Here is a 10,195-nt window from a genome sequence, read left to right on the forward strand (position 1 = left end):
TGTATGAAAATATTTGAATTTAAAATTCATAACTATAGCTAAAATGAAAATCTTGCTTGTAAGTTATTTGTCGCAATACTGACTTGAACGTGAATGTGAACTGATCGTGTCCTTTTCATAGGTTCTACCTAAATTTGACAATCAAAATACAAACTAAACAAAATTTTGAGCTCAAAACATTAATTGGTTGACAAAATATAATGTGAAACTATTTTGACCATTTACTAAGTTTGTTTTTCCTCAGTTCCTTTATCTTATGTGATAGTAAATTAACTTTCTTTTGCCTTTGACTTGTTACTATATCAAAACTTAAAGGTGACACCTTGGGCTTTAGAGAATCGTGGAGGGAATTTTTGCTCTTTTTGCTCATTTCATTGACTATTATGAGTGTACTATTGAAAAATTGAAAATAAAATGTTACGTCTTTACCATTGAAACTTTAATAACAGCTTCATAAGAGCTAACATTGACAGATTTTATAAGAGAGACCTGTGAGCGTACTGTCGCTTTGATAAGGTAAGTGAGCAAGTGTAGATTGCCCATATTCTATATCCTTAAAAATTTGAATTTGAAGACTTAACTTAAGACAAGATTGTGTATGCACAAATGATTTTTTAATTGGATTACAAAGTTTTGTGTTGATATGAGTAGGTGCAGTCTTACAAATTGAAAGAATGTCATCTTATCTTGGGCTTTTTTGTATTGCGCCAAAATTATTAACGATTTTAGTCCTGAAAAGGTCACAGTGTCTTCAGCTTTTTATTGACTTTTATTTATTGTTTGCTTATATAGATCTTTTATGATATTCACGCTGAGAATCCCCAGTAAGTAAAAATGTATTTTTCTGTGAGGAGCCAGCTCACCTTATAAGTGCTGAATAACTGTAGCTTAATAAACTCAGTCCTGTGGAGGGAGGACCACACCAATGACACACCAATGTCTATGGTGTAATTTTAACGCGGAGAAGAAGGTTCTGTTGTGACCTAGCACATGTCATTTATCAACCCGACATGACGCTTGCTATATAAAACTGATGTTCTTCCATTGGATCACCTGGTTGTCTTGGTTTTGATTTGTTACACATATTTTGAAATCTTACATGGAATGAAACAAATGCAATCACAGTGTACTAATTATGCTTGGGTGACTTTTTCAGTGGAACCAATACCAAGATTGTGTCAGCAGAGCTTTCAAACAATATATAATTTGTCAAGGTGCTGTGAAGACTCACAGGTGGGAAGGTGGCATTTGAAAGATGGCTGCTGCAATTTATTATCTAAAAAAGACCTGCTGTCTGTAAAGGTCATACTGCAGTGTGTAACAGTGAAGAAACAGACAAAGCAAGAACTATATGACCTAACCCATCATTATTACATGACTGACCATGAGACAATAGTTGCTTGTGTCCTTAATGTTACACTTGCTGCTACAAATCAAAAATGGATACAGCACCATCTGATTATAAAAACAAAGGCCTCCACTCTGCTGGATTAAGGCTTTTCATTATTTCACAGTAAAATGTAGCTGAAAAAGATGAATCTTGTTCCTAAAAATCAATTAATGTCTGAGGCCAGCTGAAAATCAAACCAGCCAGCTGCTGGGGCTCTTTAAGCACATGTCTGGCCCCAGGTTCAGACATGTGTAATTAAACACAAGTCCATACAGGATTCTACACCTTTTAGCACATTCAATCACACTGTTGGATCGTAAACTTTCAGGGAAGGGGCTCAAGATAGTAATGGACCCAACTAAAAAGGGCAATATTATTATTTGGCCATGTGGCGGCAGCAGAACAAGCTAAAAACTAAAATCTCCTTTATTACCATCTTGTGAAGCTGATATGGAGACTGATAGCAAACATTTGCCTCTTTACAAATTCAGCAGATACAGAGCAAACTTCAGTGATTTGGAGTGAAGTTATAGGATATATGTCAGTTTTCTACCAATTTCAATCGTGCCAGTTGATAATGTATTAAAGTGCCATATTCTCTAACAAAGTTTTCTGTTGGCTGTATGACAGATTTGAGGACTTCCTTAACTACAATTGATAAGAGTCAGATGACTCAAAAGGACTTGACTTTTTCTTATTTAGTTAAATAACATTCTGTTTTGGAAGTGTAACATGCTCAAACCCAGCAATCTGCCAGGATGCAGCTGTAGAGGCCAACATAGCTAGTCCAGAATAGATGAAATTCAGATTCAAGTATTATGTTGTAAATGACTCTAGTAAGAAGAGAAAAGTGTGCAGCTCAAAAATTTTGCGAACACAACTTTCATCATCTGTCACTACAAAACCCATAAAGGTGCATGGTTTTTTCGATAACTTGTTGGTTTTTCATTACTATTAAAAATAATCATCAGAATTTTGTACGGCTTGACTTTTGATGTGCTTGACTTACAGCAAGCACTCGACGTGGCTAGATTCTAACCACAGTAAATTGGGCTTACTGTGGCATGCTACCACCTCTGGGTTAATCCAGCTCTTTTACTGTATATCCTTAAAGCCACATGGACTGTGTGAATAACCAGTGCCATATACATGTGATGTACAGTATAACACAAGTGTGTACGCCAGTTTAGTCACAGTTCAAAACTTTAATTCACATTAGATCTGCTCTCATTATGCTGAAAAGTATATACAGAACGGTGCATAACCAGTACAGCAATGTACATATGTAACAATGTCTATGTGTTTGCGTAGAACAGAAAGTGTAGGCATAAATGAAGTGAATGAGCGTGTATCACTGTCACTAATCAAACATGGAGGAGGAGGTGAGTTTTCATACAGGTAGTACAGTATGTCCTGTCCGCCACATTAGCTGTGACAGGACTGGACCCCTTCATCTTCAGAGATTCACCCCACTGCAATAAAACACTTCAGTCACTCTCACACAGTCACATGAGTTCATAGAGTCAAGTCATAGATTTCTCTTTTCCTACTGATGTGCAGCTGAATGTAATGGGAACCTATGGGTGTCCAAGATATTGAGTGGATAAGTGCATTAACAATTAAACTTTGCATCACAACTCAATTATCCTCCATTCTCACTTCACTCATTAACATCCAACACAAAGAAACAGTTCTACAAACCTTCTAATGCAAAAAGGTCGAGGATTGTCCAGTGAAAATAAATTCTCAAAAAAAAAACATCATGCAAAAGAAAAGCAGCAGAGGATTTAGGTTAAAAATACCAGCACTCGTTCTGTTAATGAGGTTTAATGGAATCTAACGTTGTCATGACAGTGTGGTCTAATCAGCAAACTGTACAGAAAACAGCTTTGCAAAAGTTATCAAAGGTGAAAAACTTTGTATGGGGAGCTGAGAACTGAACTGTTGAGCTCTGGTTACAGATTTTAACACATCTGTGTCTCTGTGTTTTTTAGTTTAGACCCACAGAAACAGTTCACGACCTACAGCCCCTAACCCCCAACCCAGCGTGTTATCCAGATAAATTCATCCAGCTAATTCAGGGATAGGGTTAGCAGGGACGATTTTAAATTAAGTTATCTCACACAAGTAAACTAAAAATCTATTTTTGTGCAACAGCTCCTCACCTTCAAACATATTTTAATTAGTCAGAACAGGGTTTTTAAAGGCCGTACTGACAACATCTCAGCTTTTGAATAACTGAATAATATATCAGCCAATAATGTCTGCAAATATATACATCTTAAAATCAGTTGATACAGTATCAGTGTTCAATTCTTACTGTGAAATGAAACCTCTGACTGACAGGAGGTAATACTGTTTTCAGTGATCTGATGACTGATGTCTCTGCTCTGATGAAGCTAATGTGAATCCTGATACATGTAATACTGTTCAAATCCAGGAGTTATAAAGCATACATACATTAATATGTTATGTTACTCTTTTGTGATTCAACTGATTCTTTAAGTCGAATTTATTCCTTTTTATTCCATAGAAGAAACCACATTTTTTAAATAAAATGATTACATCTTTTTGAACGATTATTGTAAAATAGTTCCACCAACATTTGGCAATGCTTTATTTCCCAGTACCATCATTTCCTGTCAGTGTCACTGAGGCTTCGTTGAGAGAACTTTCTAAGTTGGTATTAATTATTAATACATTATTAGTTAATTCATCATTGAAAATCTTTCTCTTCATATATGCTGACTGTATGCACATTTTTTGCACTGTAAGGGCTACACCAGTAATTATTTGGAAGGATGAAAAAGTGCACAGAGTGAACAATATCACTGTTTATGATGTTATGATTTAACCTTTACAGGCAACTTTCTGATCCATTTATGAGAGAACATGTTTCAACCTGTTAGTTTGAGCTGACAGAGTTCGGTGAGTTTGGGAGAACAAGTGGATCATCATTTCTGTGACACATTGGTGAAGATCAGGGGCATGTTCTCCAAACATGGATGAAATAATCCAGCTCAACTGATTCTGATCATCCTCTCTTGGACAACTTGGTCCTTCCGATGCAGTTAGAGGTTTGATTAGTGATGTGAACTGATCTTCTGTTGTGGTGTAGCCTGACTGATCAATTAGATATACATTTGACTTAAATGTGACAAACAAATCAATTATTCCCTGTTTTAGTCTGGGTAGAAAGGATCTGATCTGATTTCTGACAATGACTTCATTTTCCAGGAAACCCTTTGGTAGGTTTGTGTTTAAAGGCTTGTTGCTATGACAAGAAGCTCGCAAAAAAATCCAGACTTGTGTTAAATCCGGAATTGAATAAAATGTATAATTTATTAGCCACATGGGGCTGAGCTCTCTCATATGGATAACCTGGCTCTGACATATTATACTGACTGTGCTAAAAGCTTGTGTAGTAATAATGTAATCATGTATATATTCTGTCAGTAATTGTTACAAAATAATCAGACAATAAATGTTAAAATGGGATCTCTGTGGGTGTCCACTTTTTAATCCACACATCATGGAGTATTAATGCAATGTTACTACAGACCGTGGCTGATTGCATGTCGAGCATTAGCAAGTATAGAATTAAGACCAGCAAATAAATAAAAAAATAAAAAGTGATGTCCTGAATTATATACAATTAACTCTGCCACTTTGTCATGAGCTAAATACACAGGCAGACTGTATCTATCCCTCTCCCACTCTCCAAACTGTGTGCTGCGTTCCAGAGAAGCCTCAGAGTCATAACGTCCAATCTGCTGCTGGAGAAAGTGCAACGTGATGGATGGAGTTTAAAGCAAAGGTGTAAAGACACTGACGTTTGTTTTAGCTCTTTCATGACAAATCACAGCTCATGAACATTTTCCAAAGCACTCTACACTGTTGTGTTTTTTTTTTATACTGTCAGACACCTGCAGCTTACGTTCTTGAAAATGATCAACAGGTATGTAATGTACATCCATGTGATTTGAACTAGAAGGGTTAGTGTACTGGTATTAGTGAAGTTCTACTGTCACCACTGCATGCCATCACATTTGTACAGAAATGTTCATTTAAACCACTGATCCAATTGTTTGCAGTTTGTTTGACATGGCGACATCACTGTACACCATAAAAGCGTGTTTTTATTTGTTTTAGCTCATTTATGACAAATCAGTGTTAAATCATGCTGCTGCGCTGCAGAACATTTTGGATCACCCTATATCACGCTTTTGAAAAAGCTCAGCTGAAATTGAAGACACATTGTGTGTGCTGTGTAGCAAAAGGGCTAAAACGAGCATAAACACTGGTACAGTCCTTTAGAACCTATTATTATCACATCATGTGTCCTTTGTGATAAAAGCTTTAGATAAGAGAAATTTAAGCTTGTATATATCATTCATTCATGTTAATTGGCAAAATACTGAGCATGCGTTTATTCGTTGAAATGAGAGAATGATTTAAAATTGAATGTCTCCATATGTTGATTCCTGGTTTTGTCTTTTATCTGCCAGATTTGTGTTACTCTGTGTTTCTCAGAGCAGCAGTACAGATTCTGACTCATGACTAGAACGCAGCATCAGGCCTGCCTGTACCTCAGTGATGTAACTCAAAAAAAGAGTGCAGTTTTATAATACGGCAATGCTGTGGTGAGAAACCACTCAAAATCCCACAATCAGCCTACATAGCTCATTAGTGGGTATGAGACCCTCCAGTGTTTGGGGGCACTGTGGTACCCCCAGACCCTCTCTGTCCATCGCCTCTCCTTCCATGGCCCAGGATACAGTGAGCGCTGCCACACCCTTCTTCATCATCATCTCCCTCGCTTTCAGAGGACGACTCTCCAAACTGTCGGGGCTTCTCATAGATACAGCAGCCTGGAATACAACATAAATGATTAGAATTGATCCAGGGGATCTGCATCTACTGCTAATGTCTTCACTTCTTTGTTTTAACACTTCTGGTCAGAAAAAGTAACTAAAGGGAGGATGTAGTAAAAATAGCCTTTCAGCTGCTGTTTGAGTCATGCAGCAGGAGGATGAAGAGGAGGAATAAATTATCAGCAGCTACCACAACCTGGCTAGTAGCAATTCTCTCTGTATGTGTGTCATCATAGCAAAATGTGGTCATAGATATCAGAGACATTCATTTGGCAGATGGGCGCACAGACCGACGGACGGCTGTCTTTGGGTAGATTTTGTCACTGTGACAACACAACTGTGCAAGATGTAGTTATATAACAGGTGAGTAGCTGAGATCAAAATGAAGGCTGAGTTTGAAGATGGGGTGTGGTCTGACCAAAAAGTACTGAGTGCTAGTGTAATATGTATTATTGACTACTGAGTATTCATGCATTAATGTAGTAATGAATTTCGAGTACTCATGTAATAATATAGCAATGAATATTGAGAACCCATGCAATAATATAGTGATGACTATTGAGTACTCATGTAATAATGTTGTAATGACTAGTGGGTACAACTGTAATGTTGTAATAATGATTATTGAGTACTCCTGTAATAATATAGTAATGGCTATAGAATACTCCATATAATAATGTAGGAACGACTACTAACTATTCATATTATCATGCAGTGATGACTACAGAGTACTTGTGTGATAATGCAGGATCATGCATAGAGGTGTGCATCTTGACTAGCCTCACGATTCGATAAATAACGATTCAGCAGTCAACGATTCTCGATGCATCTTGAGGCATTTCAATGTATCACATCCACAATTTTCTATATTAAGATAAGATAAGATAAGAAGTCCTTTATTAGTCCCGCAATGGGGACATTTGCAATGTTACAGCAGCAGAAGACATCACATATTACTGCCCATGGCTGCTTAGATACGTGTGTGCTGAACCTAAGGCTTTAAAACTTGGATTATTTATCAATTTATCACAGAAAGCAGTTCAAGTGTTTATTCCAGGATGTTTTCTACTACAGTGTTTAGAGAAAAAAGGTAACCAAAACATATATAATTGGTGTAATCTACATCATTTAATGTCACATTCTGACTGGTTAATTTGCAGATGTGAGTCAGAGCAGCAGACACATGTAAAATCTAAAATGTATCGCTGCATTTGGATGTAGGTGGTCTAAGTCCGTCAAAGGTCTAAAGCTGTCATTGGATGCCTCACAGTGACATGCAAGACCCCTGTTTAGGACTAAGAGCTATGATTGTCACCTTTTCTCTGACAAAGCCCCAAATCACATAATAAATAGGAGCCATTTAACATCAAATTCATGGACTATCCAGGTCCTCCTTCCTCAAATTCAATGACCTAACTTGGCATATGTTGGCACATGGATCAAGGTTGCTTACTGATACAACACTAAGAAATTATGAGAATGAACCGTTTATACAGAAGCTCAAAGTCAACAATGAACATGGGTTTGAACATGGGTGTTATGTCTCAAAATGGAGAAACAAACTTGGAAAGATACATAACTGTTGGGGTGGTTCGAACCCCCCAAAAAATGTGTAATTTAATAGAAATATCATTCATTTTACACACCCTAACCTCTAGATAACGGCTACTATTAAAACATTATTGATCGGGACAGGAAATAATTACTAAAAGAACAGCTATTTCATATTTTAAATGATTATGAAGCATAAAATGGTGGTAAACATAATCTTTGTGACAGCTTGAAAATGATATATATATATATGTATTCACAATTTGAAAAACATTAAAAGTAGCTCCAGCCTAAATTCAATTATCCAAACTAAAGAAAGGTATCCATCGCATGAACACTTTTAAGTGTGTGCTGATGAAAAAGAGGAACTCACACTTTGAAGACCTTCTTCCCAGGTGCTCATTGTCAACGGTGTCACTGGACCACTCCACCTTCTTCTCAGTCTTCCTCTTCCTCAGCTTGATTGTCAGGCTTCTTCCCTCCTGTAACATGTGAGAGGTCTGCTGTAAAATACTTGGTATCACATGTAAACTGGTATCACATGTAAATACAATTATGCCACAAACATGGTAAATAGTAAATGGTCTGTATTTATATAGCGCTTTTCTAGTCTTGATGACCACTCAAAGAGTTTCACAGTACAGTTTGCCATTCACCCATTCACACACACACACAGTGCATTAGCAGCACTTTTTTTCCTATGAGGGGCAATTCGGGGTTCAGCATCTTGCTCAAGGACACTTCGGCATGCAGATGGGAAAGACTGGGATCATCAGCCAACCTTCTGGTTGGAGGACGACCGCTCAACCCCTCAGCCACAGCCGCCCAAACACGTGGCTTGCACTTGTCCATCTTGGACTATAGCTGCACCACAAGTGTGCTGTGGAGTACAGTCAGCTCTAAAACAAATGCTATTGTCACAATCTGTACATAGAAAATGTGTTTGCTTGCGCATACAGTTTACAGCTCTAACACTGCACATTGTCATGATCTCATGAATCATACCTGATGATGTGACCTAGATATTTTTCTTTGTTCCAACATGTAAGACTTGGTCTGCCATAAAGAATGAGGGGAAATGTTCTGATCCTGCTTGGGTATCAATCATGACAGCACTCTGTTAGAGCTCAATTTAACGTCATAGTGCAAACCATACCTTGAACACATTACACTCCAAGCAGTGGCTGTAAACCAGCACTGTGAGGAGGAAAGAACTAAATCACCAGCGTGCATCAGTTGGTTAATAAGACTGTCCCCCACCATAAAGCCAGGGACCATCCATATAAATGCAATTGAATGCAATTGGTGACAATGTTCCGGCTTGTCAACCCCCCACTGGTTGTTGGGAAGGGGTGAAGATACCCCATCTAACTTGCATAGTATGATTCGTGTAACAAAGTGCAGACTCCTTTTCAAATATGGATGGACCCCTCGCTCTGAGAATGTCCACTAACACGTTCTCAAAACACAGAGCCACTCCAGGAGCACAGTGACGGTGGGCTCCGTGTGTCCTGTAACCCCTGCCCTTTCAGTCCCCCCCACCCACCCAGCACAGAGTTCAGCTGTGAGTAGAATGTTACTACTACGTGTTACTCTCTCACTGTGTTGCTCAGTAGCATCAGAGGGAGCTGAATGCACCGGAGTGTCAAGGTCCAGCACAACAGCGGAGGAACCGCAACCTGCAGCTGACACCTCACACATACTCGGGTTGACCTGGGATGTCATGATGGACAGCACTTCTACACACCCAATGGAGCGCTGTCATTTCAAACGAGCTTAACGTCACTGACACGTTAGGCCCTGTCCACCTCCCCACACACACACTAGGTGATATTACTTCAACATGACAACATGAACCCTGTGTGCAGACAGCGCGGCCTCCTCCGTGCAGGACCACTCTTTGGTACCGGACCATATCCCCCGCTCGGTAAAACATCTAAAAAAGGACGAGCTCTTTATTTCTCACCTGCTGGGGCGGAGGCGGTGTGCTGGTCTGAACAGTCTCCGTTATCGTCTCACTTGATGTCCCGGGAACCTCCGCCATCCCTGGAGCTGCTGTGCTAACGCTATCGTTAGCTAGCTTTCAGGTGTACAAGAAGAAACTTGTAATGTGGTGTCGTTATGGCTGGAGCCGCTCAACTCGGTTCTTTGGACCACACACAGCTGTACGTGGAGGGCTGCTGACCTGGCGACTCGGACGTGCTGAACACCTTAGTGAGGTGAGGCCAACACAAAGTCAAGCTGCCAAGTGGGTTGGGGAGATACAGTCAAACCGGAAACCTAATGATTCCACGTCCCAAAGAAATGATCAGCCGTGTCTCACAAACGAACGGATAAGTCACGTCAAAACACGATGATACCCAATAATATAATATATGTG

The 10,195-nt window shown here is 39.0% G+C and overlaps 1 protein-coding gene and 1 long non-coding RNA gene across 2 annotated transcripts; both read right to left on the reverse strand.

Annotated features, from left to right (window-relative positions):
- Positions 1–1,540: 1,540 nt before the first annotated feature.
- LOC117771161 lies at positions 1,541–2,457 on the reverse strand. Its single transcript, XR_004615522.1, has 3 exons — positions 2,414–2,457; positions 2,031–2,033; positions 1,541–1,847 (listed from the first exon to the last, which is right to left on the reverse strand). It is a non-coding gene; the product is annotated as an uncharacterized LOC117771161 (long non-coding RNA).
- Positions 2,458–4,885: 2,428 nt separating this feature from the next.
- On the reverse strand, positions 4,886–10,177 carry ppp1r11 (protein phosphatase 1, regulatory (inhibitor) subunit 11). The gene is made up of 4 exons (XM_034601250.1): positions 10,001–10,177; positions 9,782–9,895; positions 8,189–8,297; positions 4,886–6,261 (listed from the first exon to the last, which is right to left on the reverse strand). The coding sequence occupies exons 2-4, from the start codon at positions 9,857–9,859 to the stop codon at positions 6,077–6,079; spliced, it is 372 nt and encodes a 123-aa protein (XP_034457141.1). The 5' UTR covers positions 9,860–9,895; positions 10,001–10,177; the 3' UTR covers positions 4,886–6,076.
- Between the last annotated feature and the right edge of the window lie 18 nt (positions 10,178–10,195).

The sequence above is a fragment of the Hippoglossus hippoglossus genome, chromosome 11, assembly GCF_009819705.1.
Source record: "Hippoglossus hippoglossus isolate fHipHip1 chromosome 11, fHipHip1.pri, whole genome shotgun sequence".
Classification (NCBI taxonomy): Eukaryota; Metazoa; Chordata; class Actinopteri; order Pleuronectiformes; family Pleuronectidae; genus Hippoglossus; species Hippoglossus hippoglossus.